The sequence below is a fragment of the Dermacentor andersoni genome, chromosome 6, assembly GCF_023375885.2.
Source record: "Dermacentor andersoni chromosome 6, qqDerAnde1_hic_scaffold, whole genome shotgun sequence".
NCBI lineage: Eukaryota > Metazoa > Arthropoda > Arachnida > Ixodida > Ixodidae > Dermacentor > Dermacentor andersoni.
In genome coordinates, this window is record NC_092819.1 from 35,424,131 (window position 1) to 35,446,019 (window position 21,889).

Consider the following 21,889-nt stretch of genomic DNA (forward strand, 5'->3'; position numbering starts at 1 on the left):
TCAATATGGTTAAAGAGCCGCACGCCGTCTCTGTAGTGTAGATGTTAAAGTGCCGGGCCCCGTCACTTTAGTGCAGATATTAAAGTGCCGGGCCCCGTCACTGTAGTGCAGATGTTAAAGTGCCGGGCCCCATCACTGTAGTGTAGATGTTAAAGTACTGGACCCCATCACTGTAGTGAAGATGTTGAAGTACCGGGCCCCGTCACTGTAGTCACTACCTTTCAAGAAACGAAACGCAAGCAAGGCATATGACGATTATTGTTGTGTGGCAGATATACACCCCAAAGGGCGTAAACTTTTTTTAGAGTGTAGGCAAAATCTCCCCTTCAGGTCGATGCAGTGGGGCCTCCATGAAAGGTCCCCGCCAGTAATCACACCTATGAAGCAGTGAGACTATTTGTATTTGATACCCTGGCCATTGAGAAAAACCGGGTACGGTGCCATGGGTTTGCGCGTAAACATGATTAACGCACATTTTTCGATGGACACACTAAGGCCTTGTTTGCGGAGATACGAAGAAGTGTGGGTGGCTGCCTGCTGAACTCTTGTGCGCACTTGAAGATGAGTCACCGCAGAAGACCAAAGGCAAATATCATCACCGTACATTGATAGGTGAATTGTCTTGTGTAATATTTCAGCAAGGCCAACCCTAGTTAGGTTAAAAAGAATAGGGCTCAATACCCCGCCCTGTGGGATGCCACCGTGACAACAACAAAATTACAAAGATACGGTTAGCTATGACTCGGAAACAGTGTTTTTATTCAACACAGTGAAACTGATACAAAACTGATAAATGGAACACTCTGTACATACTGACGACACACAAACCATGGTGAGACATGAGCGCATTGCACGAGCACATTGCCCATGAAATGTTCCATTAAGGTGAGTAGTTTAGCGGCCACTTGGCGAATTAAATTTTTTAGCACGCACATTCGTGCAATTATCACATACGTTGTTGATAAAGCTGCAGCCGAGAATTATGTAGCACTACACATCAGGTACATGAGCTCGGGCTGCTGGTTACCAGAGCATTCTTTATGATTTACACCCGATCAAGCCAGCAGAAAGAGGGGAAATTAGCAAGGTGTCACACATATATGACACCCCCCCACCTGGCACCCCTCCACCCCACCCGTTACTATGTCACTGCACACATGTCAGTGTTATCCTGATCATACCAAATGCTAAGGCCACATTAAGCAGTCGTCAAATCAGCACAGTTGTGGCAAATGTCTTTTAAATGTTGAGCAGCTGACCTGGCCATGACTGCTGGCATCGCAAAAGTGCAAAATGTGCACGTGTAGCATGATTTACAAAACAAACCCTTCTCCCAAATATGATGACAAAATATTACTTAACTCCCCTCCCATTCTGGTTCGTAAGGCCTGCCAGGAAGCATGTACCAATTTATCCCGAGCTGGCCTTCGTGGCTATGAGTCTCTCACGCAGCAGTATTGCCAGTTCCACTTGTTCTTTTTCGCACCTCCATAATTTCGCCGCTTGCCCATGAGGCGCATGCCATTGCACTTTCGCAAGACATATCAGGAAAAAGTTGGAGGGCTAATTAACAAAGCAAAATGGCCCAAACCATGGCCAACACGAAGTGCAGGGCGCATGAGGTAATACGTCTCGAACCGGCTGGGCCGCAGAGCCACCTTCCCAGTGCTGTCGCATTGCTGCGGCAGATGGTGACAGAGTAGCCGCAAGCTTAACTGTACAGAGCCTATAGGGAGTGCCGGCTGCAACAACAAAGATCACAAGGTTAAATAAATAGACGAATCAGCTGACTCGCTCGCATCGATCGTCATCATTAAATGGTCCGGTCTTAAGTGTTCCTGATTTCTCTTTTATATCAGGAGCTAGATTCAAACACCTTTCATTGTTGACTAGTAATGAACCATCCATACTTCCTGCAGATGATTTTCGACATCTAAAATTTCGATGAAACACGAGCGAATGCCCTTCACGCCAATGCGAGGTGATGTTAGCAAGTTTCTGCTGTAGAGTTCCCTGCCTAAATTTTTATGTTCATAGATCTGGTTTATCCACAACTAACCTCTGCTCTTTTTGTAATGAACCAGAAACTATTGACCATTTCTTTCTTTTTTGCCGCCGCTTCTCCTCCCTCCACAAAATGTTCCTCATATTTTGTACCAGTAAACTAAGTTTAGCACTTACAGCACCAAACATTTTGTCTTTTGGTGCCTGTCAATTAGTCACAAGCCATGGTTCAATTGTTAGTGTTCTGCACAAGTTCATTGAAGCATCCGAAGGTTACGCTGCTAGGGTACCAACCGTTGGACATGTTATTTTATCATTTTTTCAGTTTAATATTATTTTTATTTATTTAGTTGATGTGTAGGTACTTTTCAAATCTGTGTTTTGAGTTCATTGCCAAATGATTCCATCTAAATGTTTGCCTTTAACCCTTTTGGTATGTTGTTGAGTGTAAGTTCCAATCTATGCAGTGTAGCCAATCCCCCTCGTTGGTGCGAGCCATGTTTTGAGGCAGCAACAACCAAAACATAGTAGGAAGTCATAGGAGACATACAAAAAAATTTGTTTACGTATTTACGTTAGTGCTCGTTTTGTATTAATACTGGTAGAACACTCATATTACAAAACAATTTAGAACACACAAACTCAAATTATACATACATATCTTGTTTCTTACACATCAACCAGCAAGGAAGAACAAGAATAAGCGGTGTGTTAGGATCGTAAACTTCATATACCCGACAATCAATCCAAAACAGAGCATGTCTGTGAACATGCAAACTGAGGTCCAAAGCTGCTTGCCTGTTCAACCACCACTGCTGCATGGCTGCACCACTCGTTTGATGAAGCACAGCTATAGTACCACACATTTAGCATTGAACAGAGCACGGTCGACTCAGGCATATTTATGTCACTGGCGGCTTGCAGCATATCTCTCAACATCAAACAGTTATATGCAAAGGGCAGACATGGCAACTCCACAGCACTGCTTCGGAAACTCTGTTGCCAAGGTGCAACACCACTTCAATATTTTGATCATGATCCGTACCACCTGGTTCTCCAGAAACACCAGTTGCACAACACAGATTCTTTGTCGCCAGACCTCACAGAAGCCGCAAGCCACACTGCCACACCACCGTCGCTGCACTACTTTCTGCTGAGAAGCACAGAAACCACACAACAGCATTGAATAATGCGCCCTACGAGTGGTCAATGCTTGCAGACCACGACAGATCTGCCAATGTGTCACGTACACACCCTCTGAAAAGTCCTTCGATCATCCTCTCCCTAAGTGTCTATAGGACCTAATTATGTGATAATTTTTTGTCCAATATTTACCCATCACACACGTGGTAGCAGCTAAGGTATCCGCTCCCACCACCGACCTGCTCAGAACTTGCTATCAACATTGTAGAAGCTATCAAGAACAGGAAGGTAGTGAAGGTTGAAGAAAGCAACAGTGCACACATGAGAAGAATTTTGACAGGGAAATCAACAGTGGCATGCCATACTCTGCAGCTGTACCTTGTCGCTCCTGGGTTTCACCACTGAGTGTGTCGTGAACCTCTATATCATAAACTCGGCTGCAGTTGCACATTCTGTGAGATTTTGTTAGTATGCAGAAGAAAATTAGTGATTTCTTTCACTAAAAGTATGTATCTTGAATTTATGCTAAATAAAGGTTAATATTTTGCTGAAAGTGCTTAGCCTGCTCTAACACTAACGGTATGATGTACAAAGAACTTTGTAAGTCCCAAGTGTTTTGTTGTAAACATGTCTGAGAGTATTTGGAATTCAGATTTCGTGGCATAAACAAAAATAAAACCAAGGGTTAGCTTTTTCAGTTTTTGACACAGCAAATATTGCTGCATATAAAAGAAGAAAAAACTAGTGAAACGTTGCTGCTAAATATGTAAATTGTGTCCATGATGTCAAGGCACAAATCTTACAGGGAGTCAGGCTAGCCAGGCTATACAAGGACAGTTTCTGTCAAATGGCTGAGAAACTATGCACAAACAAGGTGAGTATATGTTTGCACTGTACTTATTTGCTAAACATTCATGTGTGACAGCTGCGGTACATTTCATAGCTCACAAGCGCAACACGTTTTTATACTGCAATAACTGTGACCTTTGCATATATGAGAGCCATTGTGCAAAGTGATGCGCAGTTGCCTTATTCATACGATTATGTCATATTGGGAGAGGATGTATGTGGTACTTAAAAGCAACTGTGTCCTAAAGCTTAAATATTCGTTGCCCCCATCATAGTCCAGTGCTTTGTGCCTGGCCTATGATCCTATGGTAGGGCCCGTCCAAGGTTAGGGGGCTGGTTCTTTTTATGTGCTTCGCATGAGACTTATTGCATGCATAAAGAGCATTTCCTTAAGAGAGCTTGGAAGGTTTAACCCATCACCCTTTCTGACCCTTTCAGTCACACATTGTAAAAAATAAAGAAATTAAACAACAAACAACATGCCAAAGTGTCACCAAGGGAAATACAACTGAAACATGGCCAACATTGCTTTTACTAAGTGGAACCAAAGTATACAGTTTGATGATGCCAATTCACATAGAAAACTGAACAAACACAGTATGCAATGTAACAAGGCTCGCTATGTTTAATATTTAATGAAACTAAATGAAGTGGTAATATGCCACACTAGACATGCACGTATGTGAATGAGTTCATCGTGTTAAGCTTCAAGGTCATTGATTTCATAATTATTTTCACAAGCGTGCACCCTACAAAACCTTTTAATATTTGTATGCGTGCCACTCAGAGTATTACATTCATATTGCAGTTTGTCACATGGCATGAAACCAGCTTTGTCAGTTGTCCCTAGTGAGGCATGTTACTTGTTTCCAGCTAGTTAGTAACTAGCAATTTGCTTGTTTCCAGCTAGTAGTAGCTAGTAGTTCCAGCTAGTAAATTTGCGAGCAAATCGACTTGGAACAGTGCAAGCACATTCTTTACCATTGCAACGTCTCTTTCATTATTAACATCAAGCCCTTTTATTTTAGCCTCTTCTAGCTGGTTCTCGCGGTTTCCCAACCTGCCAATAATGAGAGGCCGAGTCAGAAAGCAATGCTCAAGCCAGAAAAAGACAAGTTCCGAGGTTGTGGTAGCCATCCAACAAAAACCTGTGTCACCAGATCTCCCTTCGAAAGCAATGCATAGCACACGAGATTTCCAATAGACCTGAATGCTCCAAAGCTCATGTGGCTGTATCCTTTCAGGTACATAGATTGCGGTCGTCTCTGTAGAACTGCTTTGCAGGTTCTTGTAAGGTGTGAGGCTGTTTGCCTCCCAATTCAAAAGGGCTCATATAGTGAGAAAATGCACATATGCCTAAGGCATTCTTAAACTCAACACCCGTTTCAGTATATTGCAACAAGCTGACAAATTACAACATGAGTTTGCAAATGGTGTGAAGTGCAAATAGTTTCTTCTTTGGGACATTAGGAGGCTAAAATAAATTTTGACCTTTTCAGCATGCAAATAGCATAAAAAAAAGAGGCAAACTTTAACTGGAGTGCAATTTATTTGTTAATATGGTGATCATGCTTGCTGCTTTCCTTTCTCTTCATTTTTCTTTCCTGATATGAGTTCAAGCACTTGTTCCGCACACACTGGTATGCGTGTACCAGGACCGAAGATTGCAGCAGCACCAGCCTTATACAGGAAATCATAATCCTGCGGTGGAATGACACCGCCAACAACAATGTGTATGTCTGGCCTATTCATCTTTTTCAGAGCTTTTACCAGCTCTGGCACAAGGGTCTTGTGGCCAGCAGCTAAGCTGCTCACACCAACAACGTGTACATCAGCATCGATTGCCTGCTGTGCGACTTCTTCAGGCGTCTGGAACAGTGGGCCGATATCAACATCAAAGCCCATGTCAGCAAATCCTGTAGCAATGACTTTGGCACCTCTATCGTGGCCATCTTGTCCCATCTTGGCAACGAGAATACGTGGCCGTCGTCCTTCGCGCTCCTGGAAAGCATCTACTTTGGCTATCACATTCGAAATTTCCTCATCCTCTCCAAATGTAGACTTGTAGGCACCGGACACCATTCTATCAGATGCGACATGGCGACCAAACACCTTTTCCATGGCATAAGAGATTTCACCGACTGTAGCTCTTAGTCTAGCTGCATCAATGGCCAATGCTAACAGGTTGCCTTCTCCAGTCTTTGCAGATTCCGTGATGGCATCTAGAGCTGCTTGGGTTTTCTCATTGTCCCGGGTCTTGCGGATTTGTTCGAGCTTGGCAATCTGCGAATTTCTCACTTTTGTGTTGTCCACCATCAAGACGTCAATGGGGTCCTCCTTCTCAAGACGATATTTGTTTACACCTACAATTACTTCTTTACCACTGTCAATCAGGGCCTGTTTTCTGGCTGCACATTCCTCTATGCGCAGTTTGGGCATGCCCGATGCCACAGCCTTTGCCATGCCTCCCATTTCTTCAACCTCAGTGATTATTTTAAGAGCTTCATCATACACCTGAGAAGTGAGCGCCTCCATGAGATATGAACCACCCCAAGGGTCTATCACATGTGGTATTCCACTTTCTTCCTGCAGAATGATTTGAGTATTTCTGGCAATCCTCGCACTAAATCTGGATGGTAGTGCAAGGGCCTCATCGAAAGCATTAGTGTGGAGGGATTGTGTACCACCAAAAACAGATGCCATGGCTTCAATCGTGGTGCGGACAATGTTGTTGTAAGGATCTTGCTCCGTAAGTGACCAGCCCGAAGTCTGAGAATGAGTGCGCAGCTTCAGTGAGTTTTCATTCTTCGGGTTGAAATTTTTCTTGATCAGTGTAGCCCACAACCTGCGTGCAGCTCTCATTTTTGCGATCTCCATGTAAAATTTCATGCCAATGCCCCAAAAGAATGACAGCCTGGGTGCAAAGTCATCGATGGTCATGCCAGCCTTCAACCCCGTCCTGCAGTATTCGAGTCCATCAGCAATTGTGAAGGCTAGTTCCAGAACGTTGTTTGCTCCTGCTTCTTGTATGTGGTAGCCTGAGATGGAAATGGAATTGTATTTTGGCATGTTTTTCGAGACAAACGCAAAGATGTCGCCGATAATGCGCATTGATGGGTCAGGGGGATAAATGTAGGTGTTCCGTACCATGAACTCCTTGAGGATGTCGTTTTGTATGGTTCCAGAAAGTTGTCCAACTTCGACACCTTGTTCTTCTCCAGCTACAATGAACATTGATAGCACAGGAATGACAGCACCATTCATTGTCATGGACACCGATATTTTCTCCAGGGGTATGCCGTCAAAGAGCGCCTTCATGTCTTCAACGGAATCCACTGCCACACCGGCCATACCGACATCTCCCTTGACTCGCGGGTTGTCAGAGTCGTACCCACAGTGTGTCGCCAAGTCGAAGGCGACCGACAGGCCCTGCACGCCGGCCTTTATGTTGTCCTTGTAGAATTTATTGCTCTCTTCAACCGTACTGAAACCAGCATACTGACGAATCGTCCACGGCCGACCTGCGTACATGGTCGGGTAAGGGCCTCTCGTGAAGGGGAACATGCCAGGGTAATCCTCGGGCAGTCCCTTGATGTCTTCGCTTGTGTAAAGCGGCTTCACGGTGATGCCTTCCGCCGTATGCCACGCGAGACTCTCGGGGGGCTTTCCTTTCAGCTGTTTTGTGGCACGTTTCGCCCATTCTGGGGGAAACTTGAAATCCACGCCGGTCGACGCTGTAGCTGCTGCTGTAGACGGGGACGCCGCAGGAGCGGCAGCGCCTGCAGCAGAACTTGCTGCAGCGCTAGTGGAGTCCCACGAGCACTGGACATAAGTGCTCCTGTAGATGAGATTACGCCAACTCTGGGATGCCCTCAACATGCTTGACAATTTTGGCTGCGTTCTATGCGCAGACACCTCGCTGAGTGTCCTCCATGGCACACGGGAACTCAGAAATGAAACGAAGAACCACAGTGACTGAACCCCCGGGCAAGTGCTTAACTGTACTACGCATAAACTACGCTCTCAAGCTACCCAGAATCACCACAGAACAGCTGTCTCACTACGCTGCGTAACAATGTGTTGAGTTCCGTCGGTCCCGTTTTTTTTTTTTTATATATATATGCTTACGCTTTTTTCGAGCAGATGGCGTAACGTGTCAAAGCAGCGGTGGGGACGAGCACGACCTACAACCACGACCTACTGGAACTCCAGACCTGCACAGATATTCGGTTTCTATGGGAGCAGCTTGCGCCCACTTTCGTTCAACCGACGGCCGTAGGTGGCGCTTTTATAACCTGTTCGTCTGCTACGCGGTGGGCGGCTGTGCGGCGTTGTAACTAGTACGGCAGCTGTTGTGTTGTGACGAACTGCTTGTCTAGTTGATGATTTTTGCTAACACAGTGACAGTGATGTCACAAGGCTTTGATTGGTCACTTGGCTCCAAAAGCTGACTGCCCGAACGTGAAACATGTCGGAGCGTGTAGCCCACTGCTTTCTAAAATAGCGTTAAATAGCCGCTCCTATTGCCTTTTTCAAGCAGATTATTATAAATCACATTGTGTATAGAGTTCGCAACGTACACAACAGTTTCATTGTACACGTTGTAAAATTCGCTTCTGCGCTCTTTAGAAACTTGAAACCACCGTAATGTCCGACGACAGAACGATTACCACTCATTTTAACTCTTAAAAGTTGTCCGTGAATGGGTCGTGAGTTCAAGAAGTGAATTACACACACAGCTTCACTGCGTACGTATCTTAAGCACCACCGTTATGCTGCCGCCGTACCACGCAGAAAAGCTAGCTTTACAGTTTGAAAAGAGTTCCTTGACACGATTTAAGGCCTGCAGTGCAGCACGTTTTAAAGCACTGGGATCGCTTAATTTTTTGCAAGCTTTCTACTGAGCTAGACATCCAACGACATTAAAAACAATATATGCTCACCTTCCCTTGAAACAGAATCGATCCGCCTATTGCACATATCGGGCGGAGTACTTAGTCGTGAATACTTTTACTATACTTTTATCAGGTCATCTGCCTTTCACTACGGAACACAGCGGTAAATCCTAACGTCATCTACGACATTAGGCTATCTGTAATCAACAAAAAAAAGCTAGATTATCCTATGAATCTTTTTAAACAATTTTTCCATTCTCTTACGGAGGCTAGAAAAGGGAAATTTATGCCGTCGATCTAGCACTGCAGCTGCCACCTATCCTCGTTGTTTACATTTCTTGCACCGCTCCTCCTCTTCTAGTTTCACTATTCAAACGCAAAGCATTCGCACATATGTTTTCTTTTGTTTATTTGTGAATTTATTCATTTACCGTCAATACAAGCGCTTTGTGCCTGCCGAAATCGCAAGACAAGCGCTGAACAGATCGCTGAAGCAGACGACAGCGAACAGGTTATAACTAGCGCCACTCTGCTCGTACGTTCTTTCCCTAGCGGCGAAAGGGGGGAACTAGACCAGGCGTGCTGGAGGAGGGAGATCTGTACAGGTCTGGAGTTCAGTAGGTCGTGCCTACAACCATAGCTACAACTCCAGACCTGCACATATCTCCCTGCTCCCGCACGCCTAGTATAGTTCGCCCCTTTTTCCGCTAGGGTCAGAACGTGGGAGCAGAGTGGCGCTAATTATAACCTGTTCGCTCTCGTCTGCTTCGGCGATCTGTTCAGCCAATGCCTCCTTTACTAGATGCCTGCTGCGTCGCTAGTCTTCCCATTGGGGCGGAGGTTCCCGTAGTTCAGGGTAGTCCCGGAGAGACGGCGCTCGCAGCCAACCCACTTCCTGTTGCGGAGGAAGTGACGATTACTAAGCTGGCGCGCGCTCGACCAATGGCTTGACGAGAGACCGCGGGTCCTGCCTCCGAGATCAAAAACAGACGCTGCTAAAATCTTGGAGGCAGGGCTACGTGACATAGAGTTACTATACTGACTCTAGAGGACAAGCTACCCATAGGGCCCATGCATTGAAATCGGGAACCGCAAGAGCGCCGCCATGTTGCTACGCGCCGAGGTTGCCAGCTCCTGAGACGCTTGCTAGACTTGGTGACAGTAGTCAGTTTTAATCCGGCAACAGTAGCAGCGTAGCAGCATGGCGTCTTGCTGGTAGTGTCGTGATGTGTGCGTGCAGCCGTGTGTTTGGGCTTTATAAGTTGGTTCTTTATTCTATGTTGCGGGACGGTGTGGGTGTGGTCCATGTTGGCCGTACAGGTGGCAGTTATGCAAACTAGGGATGATCCTGTTGAAGTTTCCGGCGGTATGCGGTTTTCAGCGGTCACGCCTGTTGCAGGAGTGTCACTCGACGAGGTTACGAGCTCGAAGCTGTCGTCAGATTCCTCGTTGGCGTTCCGTAATTCTCTTCGCACGGGCGCGGTATGTAGCAAAAGCCGCTTTCGCGATCTATCGTCGCGACGATAGATCGGGTTTTTTTAATTGTTATAAGTACTGATCCAGCTGTAGGGCACATGTAACCGACAAACGGAAGTCTCAGGAGAGCACCTGAGATTATAATAAAGCAGGCGGCACAGGAACTCCAGGGCACCCAAGGGACAGTGGGGGGATCAAAGCTCGAAGCAGAACGGTACGTAGGTTGGGGCCGCCGAGGCAGGTGTGTGCCAGGGAGTGTTCGCACGGACAGCTCCCCTCGCACGCGCAGCAGTGCCTCGCAAGGTCGAGATACTTTAAAGGCACCTGCGCCCATGATCTTTCTTTTGCCTCGGTGCAGTTAGCACGATTAATGAGAATAATATGGAGGGCATCCGGTGCAGTCGCGAATGCGTCATGGCAAATGTAGCTCGCGTCGCCTGGCGTGTGTAGTAATATCAGAGTTGGTTGTATGAACTTCATCATATTAATGCGCTTTGTTACGGTACCTTAACGGAATGGGTCTAGAGGATGGTGTTGGTACATTTTTTTTCGTACCGCCCTAATCCTGTTATACCCCCCACTACAAACACACACACATACCCCCCCCCCCTTTTTTTTATGTATACATACAATTCCTTGCCATGATGGATCATAGCCTCCTTTATTTTTGAAAAATAGAGGAGGCTATGGACGGATTGACCAGTTCAAGTTGTCAACTTGTCAGTAACTGTCATAGGAATGACTGTAATAAACACAATTCCACGATCGGATTGTTTACTTTCATTTTTTGTTGTAACACTGAGGACTACATAGAACTTTATTTTGTATATGTGAGAGAAGTATGTGGATATCACGAGCTTAAGCCAATGTGCGATACACAGACAAAACATCTGCTACAACATGAACTGAATTGAGGGCCACACAACACATACGTAATTAAAGGTGCAAAATATAGGGGGAAGCTTCAAAATACGCTCTGTAGCACTGCAAAGTATAACATATATTGTATGTGTACAATAAATGTTCAAAAAAACAATGCATCAATGTCCCATTTGCCTTCAAGTTTACTCAAGTTTATTATGAGCATATGTACAACAGGAATCTACTAACACACCCGCAGTTAAGGTGGCTGTTCGAGGTGTACTGGCTGCCTCAGTGTAAGAAAAAGAAATTGGGCGAATGTCGACATTAGTGCCACTGCTTCTTGCCTCTGACCTGCACGTGCCTCCGCGGCATCTTTGTGCACAAGTGTGCTGGCGTGGCGAACGTAGGAGTCATCCGAAAGAAAGAGTATCGTTTACATGGAGAAGTGGCTGTTCACATTGCCTGTCGCTTTCCCTCAAATGTTTCCTTGGCGACTAGGGTGACACACCCGCAGTCAAGGTGGCTGTTCGAGGTGTGCTGCCTGTCTAAACGAAAGAAAAAGAAATTAGATGAATGTCGATACCAGTGCTATTGCTTATTGCCTCTTACCTGCATTTGCCTCCACGGCCTCTTGGCTTGTGGAGTCTGTATGAGGGAGCTGCTGTGGCTAGGCGAAGGCATTGTCGAAGGAAAAAGAAAAGGCCATTCAAATGGGGAATTATAGAAATAAATGCAGTTCTTATGTCTGTTTCTTGCACTGTTCTTGCCTAAAAGTTTTCAAAGACAGTGTCCAGAATACACCAGCACTTTTGCTGTTTACCTGCAAGTGTTGCTGTGAGATCCTTAGTATGGCTGCGTGCAGCATTGTAACACTTAGTGGAGGCATTTGAAGCGGTAGCCAAAAATATAAAGAATCATCCTTGTCTGCATGAATGCTTTAAATTTCTAGATGCAGTGGTAACTATTACTATTGGTGCAAGGCCCCCCACATCTATGTGGCAAGTGCCATAGCTCGAAACTGAACTTTTCCTTTAGTGTTTCACAAGGTGTCTGATATGTCTACATTAGACGTGATCCGTTTCTTATTATTTATCCCAGTGTGGAGAGAGCATCATTAAATAGTTTTTTTTTTTATTTTTGCGTGGCTTGCTTTTTGGTTTGTTTCTGAATTTATCAAACAGCAGTCTCATGATGCTAAAGTGACTCATGATATGACAGTCATCAGCTTTAGTTTTTCAGAAAAACAACGCATTTCCTGACCCATTGTGTGCTATCTCATTACTCGCATAATTTCTCAGAGTATTCTACCTATACTGACTTGCTTGATTTCCACTAAAGAATCTTGCATCTTCAAATACCATTCTTTCCTTAAAATCATTCGACACATCTCATAATTTCTGTACCTTGGGCTTCTGATACTCTGAATTCACCATTTTTGCTTGGTTATGACTAGAAATGTCTTCTTTAATTTCGAGCTTAAATTTTACCTTTGGAACACACGGAAGGGCTTGCCATTGCATATCTGCATAAAAGGGAAACATGTTTCATGCGAAATCCAATTGAAGATTGATGAATGCAGCTTGCAGTGTGATATAACTGAATGATCCATAAAAGTAACTCATCTCACTTGGTAAATTAAAGCACTTATTAGTGTGATGTACAAGATACGTTACACTAACGTGGTGGGTTCTCTTGCTTATACAGCAAAAGAATCGGTGCGCGAGAAAAAAATTATTTTTGCATACCCCTTGTACACACTGATTTAAGGAAAATGAGCTGGAGCTGTCCACATAACCTACTTATTTTACCTGCGAGTATGGTCAACAAAAATGTGTCCCAGCTGCTTAGTGGTATTTGAGATTATGTCAGTATTGCATACGTGCCTGTTGTCTAAAATAACTGAATTTTGAAAATGCTCGCAGGGATCTGATTTGCATATCTGCAGTTTATGGATACATGTAAAAGACTCAGCATCAAGTGCAAGTGAACGGACCTATATACAGGCCCGAAGTCGATCATGCAAATAGATTCGCTGCACAAATTTGTGACCAAAAAAGATATTCCACATGTAATGGCATGCAAGGAAGTGTTGAAAATATTGCACAGTTAATAAAACGCCTACGCTATTAATATGTGGGTTGATACACTCGTTATGCAAAACGAAGGTGAGGCGTGCAGACAGGACACAAGAATAGAGTATTTACAAGCAAACATGCAACACGAGCGCCGCCCACTTCTCTACTCTTGTGTCCTGTCTGCACGCCTCACCTCTGTTTTGCATAATGAATCCTTACCAACTAGCTCAGTTTTCTGTCGTTCTAAGTCTCGATGCACTCGATTTCGTCCGCATTAGGCACTCGCCTCTTGATTACTTCGTGGCACAGAAATACTCGGCATCAGGCTGTTTTTCTGCTGTGGCCTTTGTAGAAGCATGATTGTTCAAAGTGCAACAATTAAACGGATTCTTTGAGTTGCTTGTGGCTTCGCCAGTACAATTCCGGTGCGCTGGTCCGCCTGTCCAGCAATTTCCTACTGAAGGGAAACCTGCAAATAAAAACGCCGCTCCGCATGTAGAAAAATGCTCTACTGTGACGCTTCTCAAACGATTGTGATGCCCCACAAGAGCTGCCTACTCGCGTGATATTCTCAACAAGGAGATACATTCGTTTACTTACGGCCGTGTCTGCTGTGCCCGGGGCACAGCAAACGAAAGCCGGTGCCCGAAATGTCTACGTTCACCCATGACGTCACGTCCGCTATAACCCATGATGTCACATCCGTTCATTTCCATGGCGTCTGTCTCACGGGACCGGTTGCGCTGCGAAGCGGTCCGTATTCCGTGCCCACTTACAGCGTGAGTAATTCATCTTTCCAAGCTATATGCGTGGAATAAAAGCGTGGGGCTGTGAGTTGTTTGATGCGTTACCGTTAAGTATCTTGCGCGCATATTTTGCCTCCTGGCCGCGTCAAATTGCAGCCGGCATGTGGAATGGGCCGTGGCATCTTATAGAGCTGCTATGTGAGTGGTATTGCCTCCGTCAGGATAGTCAGTGCGTGCGCAGAACCATTCAGTAGTCTGGTTCAGGGGAGGATGCGCGAAAGAACGAGGACGTAAGAAAACACTGACATGACGAGCTGTTCCGTCAGATCGTGTTACATCGCGCTTTTTTTCTAAGACCATCTCGCTCGAGCGAGAGGATCTTAGAACAGCATTACTACTGCTTTTTTACAGCTTTGCTGCGGCTCATTTAATCATCACCTGCATTCTTTTAATAATACAAATGGCATCGCCGCGCGGAAGAGCGTCTTTCGAAGTTTCCCAACAAGAGCCAATGCCGCCGTGCCTGCTGCGTACACGCTTACCTTTCCTAACGCCACGGCACCAGCTCTGCTACTGCGTTATACAGGGTCGCTATTATAAGAAAACTAAAAATAGCAAACGAAATTAATGCAGAAGATGTGGTCAAACGATGCCAAGCGTGATAAACGGACCTGCCTCGCTAGAGAAGTTGAAGAAATCAGCGTCCTGAAGTCAGCTTCGCCGCAGTAGACTAGTGTTCAGCGGTGAAGCATGTCAGAACTGAAGAGTGACCGCTCTCACCGACATATATAATATGTGTTCCTTAATGATGTACGCGTGCACCTGCCGTCTCCTGTTACATTACGCGCGCCGAGGCGCCTAAGTGTACTGGCCGGCCTTCAACGCTATTTCGGACGTGGCTGTGATGCTTTGAACCGTTGGTTTGTCGACCTCGTAAGCCAGTTAATGTTTACACGGCCATTTGTTTTCTGAACTGTTGATTTCTTCCATAATAGCTACGTTATTTCGTAGTTTCCTGTTCAACTGCTTTGGTCATATGCGAGTCAAGGTGTTCTCTTTAGCCGAGCGCAGTTTTCGAAAGCGAAACGACGGTTTTGCATCAGCATATAGTGCCGTCGCCCATTTACAACACAGTCAACCAATGTCATTTTGTATGTCACTGGGAAACCGCCGATAGCAGGGAACTCACTCGCATGCGGGGAACTGCATAACTAGCCATGATATCAGCATGCCTCTGAAGCTGCTTTGCATCAAAGGCCAGGCAGCCTTGCTATGATTCACCTCAAAACATTCTGTATGTCTAACCGCTCAACATATTTGTACTGCGGCGAAGCTAACCTTACGAAACCGAATTTTAAAACGCTTTTTAGACTCCTGCCTCTCTGCCAGCCACTACCATACGCTCGTCGGTACGTCACTTGGCAAAGGTCTTACCAGCTAATTCTCCCCCATTGGGAATGAAGGCAAGCTCCCCTGTCGAAACATTTGCACCAGCATCTTCGACCACTGTTACCACCGTAACATATTTGTGTGTTGCAGTGAAGCACGCTGATAATTGGAAGGGTTTACGCGAATTGGGTATGTAGGGTTTCAGTCAGCGACGAACCCTGCATGCATGACCGGAAGCCTGTCATGTGTTTTTTTTTTTTTTTCTTCACTGTTGTCTACAAACTAATAACGTGTTACTGATGTCTCTGTCGCTGTCTGCCAGGCCCGATTCCTGCACTGTATTATTCTCAAGCCATCAATAAAGTATTATTATTAACCGAATTTTCTAGTCTCAACAAAGCAGATTTTCGCGGCAGGATGACGTTTCGACAACTTTTGTTGGCTAAAGCCATACATAAATGCCAGGTTAGCTGTTGTCACTATTAGTACGCTGTACCGCAATACAGAAGATGCCTCGCTGCAGGACACGCCCGCCGTAGTTAGCCGAAACCCTAGTGACAGGTTCACCTTTGCCACTGTTAGTATGCTTCACTGCAAAGCACATTGTGTATTGTGTTGAAACATACTACAGCACATTTGTCAGTTTAGAATGCAAAGACCCTTGCCATTCGCTTTTGTGATATGACACTCAATAGAATAAAGACATATTCACTGCTAAGAACATCCACGTTAAAATGGAGACATGAACATTGATGGCAGCATGCGTGATGTTTCATCCTTTTGCTTTGTTGTGTACCTGTCATACTGTCATTATTAAATGTTTCTGTACTTTGTAAGGTGCAGACATACATAACATACATAGAAAGGAGTCGCTATGTAATTAGTAGACTTGTTATATTCAGAGACCAGTGTAATGGCTCTCCTGAAGAGAGGTTGGGGTTATGTATGTGTGAAGGTTTTTTTTAGAGGGGTAGTTTTCTGAGAAGAAATCTGATGCCGAAAAACAGACCTGTGGTAACCTGGGTGCGAGTATTTAACGGTGAAAAGGATGCAGAATACATTCATATTTTTTGCCTGAATCCAAGAACTAACTGAAATATATAAAACGTTTTAAATAGCATCCATGAGTAACCACAATCTGTGCAAGACACACTTCTCTTGCTCCAGTCCATGGAAGCCATCAGCTGCTTTGTTGGAGCCTCTAGTACATTCTCAGTGGCACAGTCATTTTTTTCTGCGTTTTGCTTAAGTGTGCCCTAGACATAATTGAGTGATTTGCATTTGCAACTGGTCAGCAGCCTCAGCTCGGGAGACCAGTGGTAGGGCATATTTAATAAAACTAGGCGACACATAGCATTACCATTCCGAGCAGAGACCTGCTTAAATGTGTGTCACCTTTAACACCTAGATTTTCTACCATGAATTCAGAAAGATCTATAGCATATTTAGATCCTTGATTTTAAATGCTGTATAAGTTATCTTCTTGTTCACTGCAGTTGCACTCAGCTTCTGTCTAAATGCGAGAGCACTTCTGCATAGCTCATCAGGGAACATTCTTATTTACATACCTTCCTTTTATTTATCTCGCCTACAATCGAAGATCAAATGTATATAGCACATGAATGTGCTGTGAATCAATCTAACTTGCACTGCCATGTTCAACAGTACAGTGCATGTAGCTGGTGTTAATTCAAGCTAAGCATTACTACAGCGTTTAACTGCAGTTATCATGGTGTGCGAACAGAGAAATGGAGACGTAAAGACAGTTGGGCAAGTTAAAACAACATCTTTTTTGTTTATGAAAAGGTGAAAAATACACCAAATGGGACAGAACACCTGCACTTTAATCTTTTCTCGCACAAGAACAGTGGGAGGATCAAGGTTTCTTCACTGTGCCATGGAAACTATATGTTTCCATGGCACAGTGCACTCATACTATATGCACTCAAAGGTAATTCTGATCTGTTGGATTTGTTCTTGGATGTGTTTTACCTGTTTCAAACTCATTTTGTTTTCACAGATGAAACATGGTTTGACTTTCTGGTACAGGATACTTGCACTCGGCATGGTGTGATGAAGCCCAGCGGTGTACGTCGAAGTGCAGATTTCCACAGTCAAGTAGCAGTTCTTCATCAACAAGAACATCTGTGCTGAAAATAAAGTGTTCCTGCCCACATTCTTGGTTGTCTAATTACTGATCAGCATCAATTACTATGATTCTTGTGCCTCGTTGTTTTCTATGGCAAAACCACTTCTATGGGAAATTGTCTGTGATGGTGAATGCTTGTGAGAGCACTCATGAACAGCATTAAACCCTTCCTACGGGTGACATGGTAAAATGTATATGTACAGTAAAACTGAGGTGCAAGGCAGAATAGCAAACACCTTGATGCAGCATTGGTAGAACTTATAAATTGGAAATTGTTGTATGGAACAACATTTTCTTCAGTAGTGACTACTTGCCCTCAATGGCTTAGAAGTACAGATCTTTCACATGGGTATACATTTCTACAAGCTCTTTATAGCCAGTCCCAACAGAGATGTTGAATTTAGTAAGAAACTCCAGGTGCTTAAAGTGCCTGCTTCTGGCTAGCAAAAAGCTGCTATTTTTCTTTGCTTTTACATTTGCTCTAAGGAAAGACCAACACCCTTGGGGCCCAATTTGGTAGCAAGTGTATACTCCTCACAAGATTCTCAGTAGCAAATAAAAAGTGCAGATGCTGAGGGACCTTTCTTTAATTGCTAAAAAAAATCTAACTTGGCGGTGGAAGGGGGCCACCTGAATAACAACTCATTATACAAATAGACAATTTTCTGTCGCTACAGCTTTAATAATGTTGTAATAAAATAGAATCATTGCAGTGATTTCATTTTCCTTCATTTCGGTTAATTGACTGTAGTAACAAGAAAGACAGTATAAAAAAGCTAGTCCTGTGCCTCTTTTATGTTCCTGCCTTTGAATTTGCTGGATGAACTAAGTAAAGGTTTCTTAAAATGTGTCAGTTAAATTTTGTGTGAAGAGAGACGTGTAAACTATGCAGACTCGATGCACCTATCGGAATATATATGAAGTGAAAAATATGTAACGAAGGCACTTTAGCGCTATATTACTTAATTCAATGCATATGACTGTGTTCGTTTTAATGTGCAGCATGCAATGTTTATGCACCCCAGCGTTCACACGATACATAGAAATGCAAGCAGCAGTTCATGCAGATCCACAATGTGAGACGTGGATGTGAGGGTGAAGGCAATGTTTGATGTTCATTCCGGGAGGACAGGTGTAAGGAGAAAGAAGTTTGAAGCATATGTAAAAATGCATTTAAGGCTTGTATGCTCCTTGTGTCGAAGTGGCACATATTCAGTGGCTCTGGAATGAGGGAGGATGTACATAAGAAAATTAAAGAAGCCAATGAAAATCATGTGCTATTCCATTAAGAAGTGTCTGCACTTTAGAGAAACCCATAAGTTGACATTAAATTTACTGGTTTTACGTACTAATTTATTGTTTGAAAATGAAGAGCATATGTGCACTGTATAACAACTCAGAAACTTCAAGGGGGGCAGGGGAATGCACACGCCCATTGTTATCATTGGACTTATGCTTGATAAGTAACTTGCACGTTGATCATATATAGCACATGGTTTGTGATCAAACAATTAAACATACATGCAGAGTTAAAACTACCAAAGAGAAGTGCAACACAAAATAAGTTTTTGTAAGTGTCTGCAATGTGATTTCCCTAAAATACTTTCTTAAATGTTATGTCATTGCCATTGTTATGAATGGTTCATGAATAGGTACTGTAGGTTAGGCACATACTCTGCTGTTGACATATGTGCCAACAGTGCCACGTGAACAAGATGAACAAACTTTTCAACCGGTGGCAGCTTGCAGAGTGACTGCCGACATATGATCTCGTTGCTTAGGCATTGATGTTAATAGGTGAATTCACACTTAAGTGTGCTGAGGTTACTGTACTTCAATGAAGAGATTACTCCTATCGTACAGGCACCAAAACCATTCTTGATTACAAGGCCATTTGCTCATAAAGGAAAAATATTGCTACAGAGAGTTGAAAATTTAGGCACAAGCAGTGGCGTAGCTAGGTCGTCTGGCACCCGGGGCCCATAGGTCTTCTGTCACCCCCCTCCCCGGGTGTAGCCGGCGGAAAGAGGGGTGTCTTCAGACGTATATGACACCCCCCCCCCTCACTGGCCCCTTGCACCCGGGGCCCACGGCCCCCCGGCCCCCCCTGTTGCTACGCCACTGGGCACAAGTGAAAAAGAAATACCTGCTGAAATGGAACAACAGTAGGAAAGTTGTTTCACATCAAGCTATCGCACAGACAAGACAATAAGTGTAACAACCATGAAAATTGCCCAGTAAAGAATGTACATAAATGATTAGATGGAAGAATCCAAACAGACAAGATTAGTATACAACAACCAGTGACAAAGAAAATTTGTTTGGAAAGTACAGGGAGAATAAATTTTCAATATCAGAAAGGCATGGAAGTTGGCATTAGAAGCTTTGCCTCTGTCCTGCTATTCCACATGTGTGATGGTGGAGAAAGGGAACAAAAAGCAAAGAGTTCAGATGATGACAGGGTGAAATGTATGTGCACATGTAGTCTCCATGCATGTTTTATACACAGCACATCACAATTAACACACAGACATATGTCTCCTAAAGTAAAGCATAGTAAATGAATGGTTTAAAGGCTGTGAAAGCCTGTGTAGATTTGGGCCATTTGGTCGTGACCCATAACACGAGCTGAGCAAGACACACAGGAGAGCAAAAAGGCACAAGAAGGCAAAAGCCAGTGTTTCAGCCATTTAGCTCAATTGCCTGCTTTTGTATGTCACATTGTTCACAGGCAATGCTCTCATAGTGCATATAGTTGATGTAGGTCACAGACCAAGGTCAAAATAAAAATAAAATTTTAACAATTTCATTTTTATTTTGACCTTGGTCAGTGACCTGCTTCATTTTCTAACAGTGCTTTTACCTGACCAGACGGTATTCCGCCGAACTTTTGACTACATATAATCAGATGCATGTTTTGAAGTTTCTAGATATGATACCACAGCACTGTATATTATATTAAAGGAGTCCAAACATGGTGAGGCTAACTGAATAATAAATCGCCTTGTCTAAATCAAGACACCAAATTTTTAGGCAGTATAAGGCAAAACAAGCTTATCAATGACTGGAAACTTGTGCAGGCTTTTAATTAAAAACTCATTCGTATGCATAACAATTATAGTTTTCCTGAAGCAGACTCATTTGCAAGTGTCACCACATCAACCTTTCTCCCTCTAGACTGCAGCAACTGTTGTTTTTCCTTATATTGTAATCAAATGAAATGAATATTTTACAACATTGAATAGTGAATTCTCAAACTGAATAGCAAATTAAAGACTAATCAATTCCTATTAGAAATTTCAAATACTCAAGCACCCTACACCAGACTTGTACAAGTTGCAGGAAAAAGAGGTAACTGATTACAATTACAACTACTTCTTTCAAAAATGTGATTGATTACAGTCACCAAGTACTGCCCCACTATATTAATTGAATATTTAGTAAAACATTCGTCGATTACATTAACATTACTTTCCTCCCTAGTTTTACTAACATTACACAAATAAAGTAAATAAAGCGAGTTGGCCCGGCTCGTTCAGTGCATCCTCTGGAGCCCTTTACAAGTTGTTTATCTTCACTAATGATTGCTTTTAAAAACGTTATTTGGTTATTTACCCTCATTTTCTTGCAAAGGCATCTGCAGGGACACTGAAAACTTGCTTGATGTGTGTGCTGGAAAGAAAGGCTGTGTTGTAATGTACCAACACCTTGCACACAAGATTGTGGTTACTCAATGGCACTATCATCGGGTTTGGGTCCTCTATGAACCACAGTGCTTCACTGTTGTTGAGTCTAGATGGTGACCTCAGTAGGATCAGTGAAAAACTAAAGAAATGCCCATAGGTTACCTATTTCCCGGCATCAACGTCTGCAGTGGCCATCGCTATCAATTAAGTCACAGAAGTGCCGTTTATATTTGTCAGCCAACATCTGCTGGACTTTCTCCCGGCGCCCTTTGCTTGTTAGCCATTTAGGCTTAAACATACGAATAGACTGGACGATAGGCCATTCACAGGAGCAAATATCTTGGGAGCCTGGCCTCACATTTCATTAACCAAGAAAGCCATTCGAGAGCTAGCTTCTTCACTCCCTGAAGACAACAGACATGAGTGCCCGACTGTAGATATCCTGCACTTAACTTAGTGCAATGTGTGAAAGTGCGATGTAGACTGTTTTCTCTTTCTTCCTTTCACTCCCCCTTCACCTCCTCACGTGTAGGGTAGCAAATTGGACTCAGTCTGGTTAACCTCCCTGCCTTTCCTTCTTCCATTCTCTCCCTTCCTAGACTTAAACAACTAA

At 43.9% G+C, this 21,889-nt stretch overlaps 1 protein-coding gene and 1 long non-coding RNA gene across 3 annotated transcripts; one reads left to right on the top strand and one right to left on the bottom strand.

Annotated features, from left to right (window-relative positions):
* Positions 1-736: 736 nt before the first annotated feature.
* Positions 737-13,494, bottom strand: LOC129383499 (methylmalonyl-CoA mutase, mitochondrial-like). Of its 2 annotated transcripts, XR_011895139.1 has the most exons (4): positions 11,841-13,494; positions 9,520-11,776; positions 8,125-8,180; positions 737-1,742 (listed from the first exon to the last, which is right to left on the bottom strand). XR_011895139.1 is itself a non-coding variant. In XM_072288696.1 (2 exons), the coding sequence occupies exon 2, from the start codon at positions 7,873-7,875 to the stop codon at positions 5,563-5,565; it is 2,313 nt and encodes a 770-aa protein (XP_072144797.1). In that variant the 5' UTR covers positions 7,876-8,180; positions 9,520-9,651; the 3' UTR covers positions 5,527-5,562. The 2 variants fall into 2 exon arrangements, 1 of the variants encoding a protein (XP_072144797.1); XM_072288696.1 differs by lacking the exons at positions 737-1,742; positions 11,841-13,494 and having other exon boundaries at positions 5,527-8,180; positions 9,520-9,651.
* A 464-nt stretch (positions 13,495-13,958) lies between these two features.
* Positions 13,959-17,617, top strand: LOC129383505 (uncharacterized). The gene is made up of 2 exons (XR_008611402.2): positions 13,959-14,085; positions 17,491-17,617. It is a non-coding gene; the product is annotated as an uncharacterized lncRNA (long non-coding RNA).
* The last annotated feature ends 4,272 nt before the right edge of the window (positions 17,618-21,889 follow it).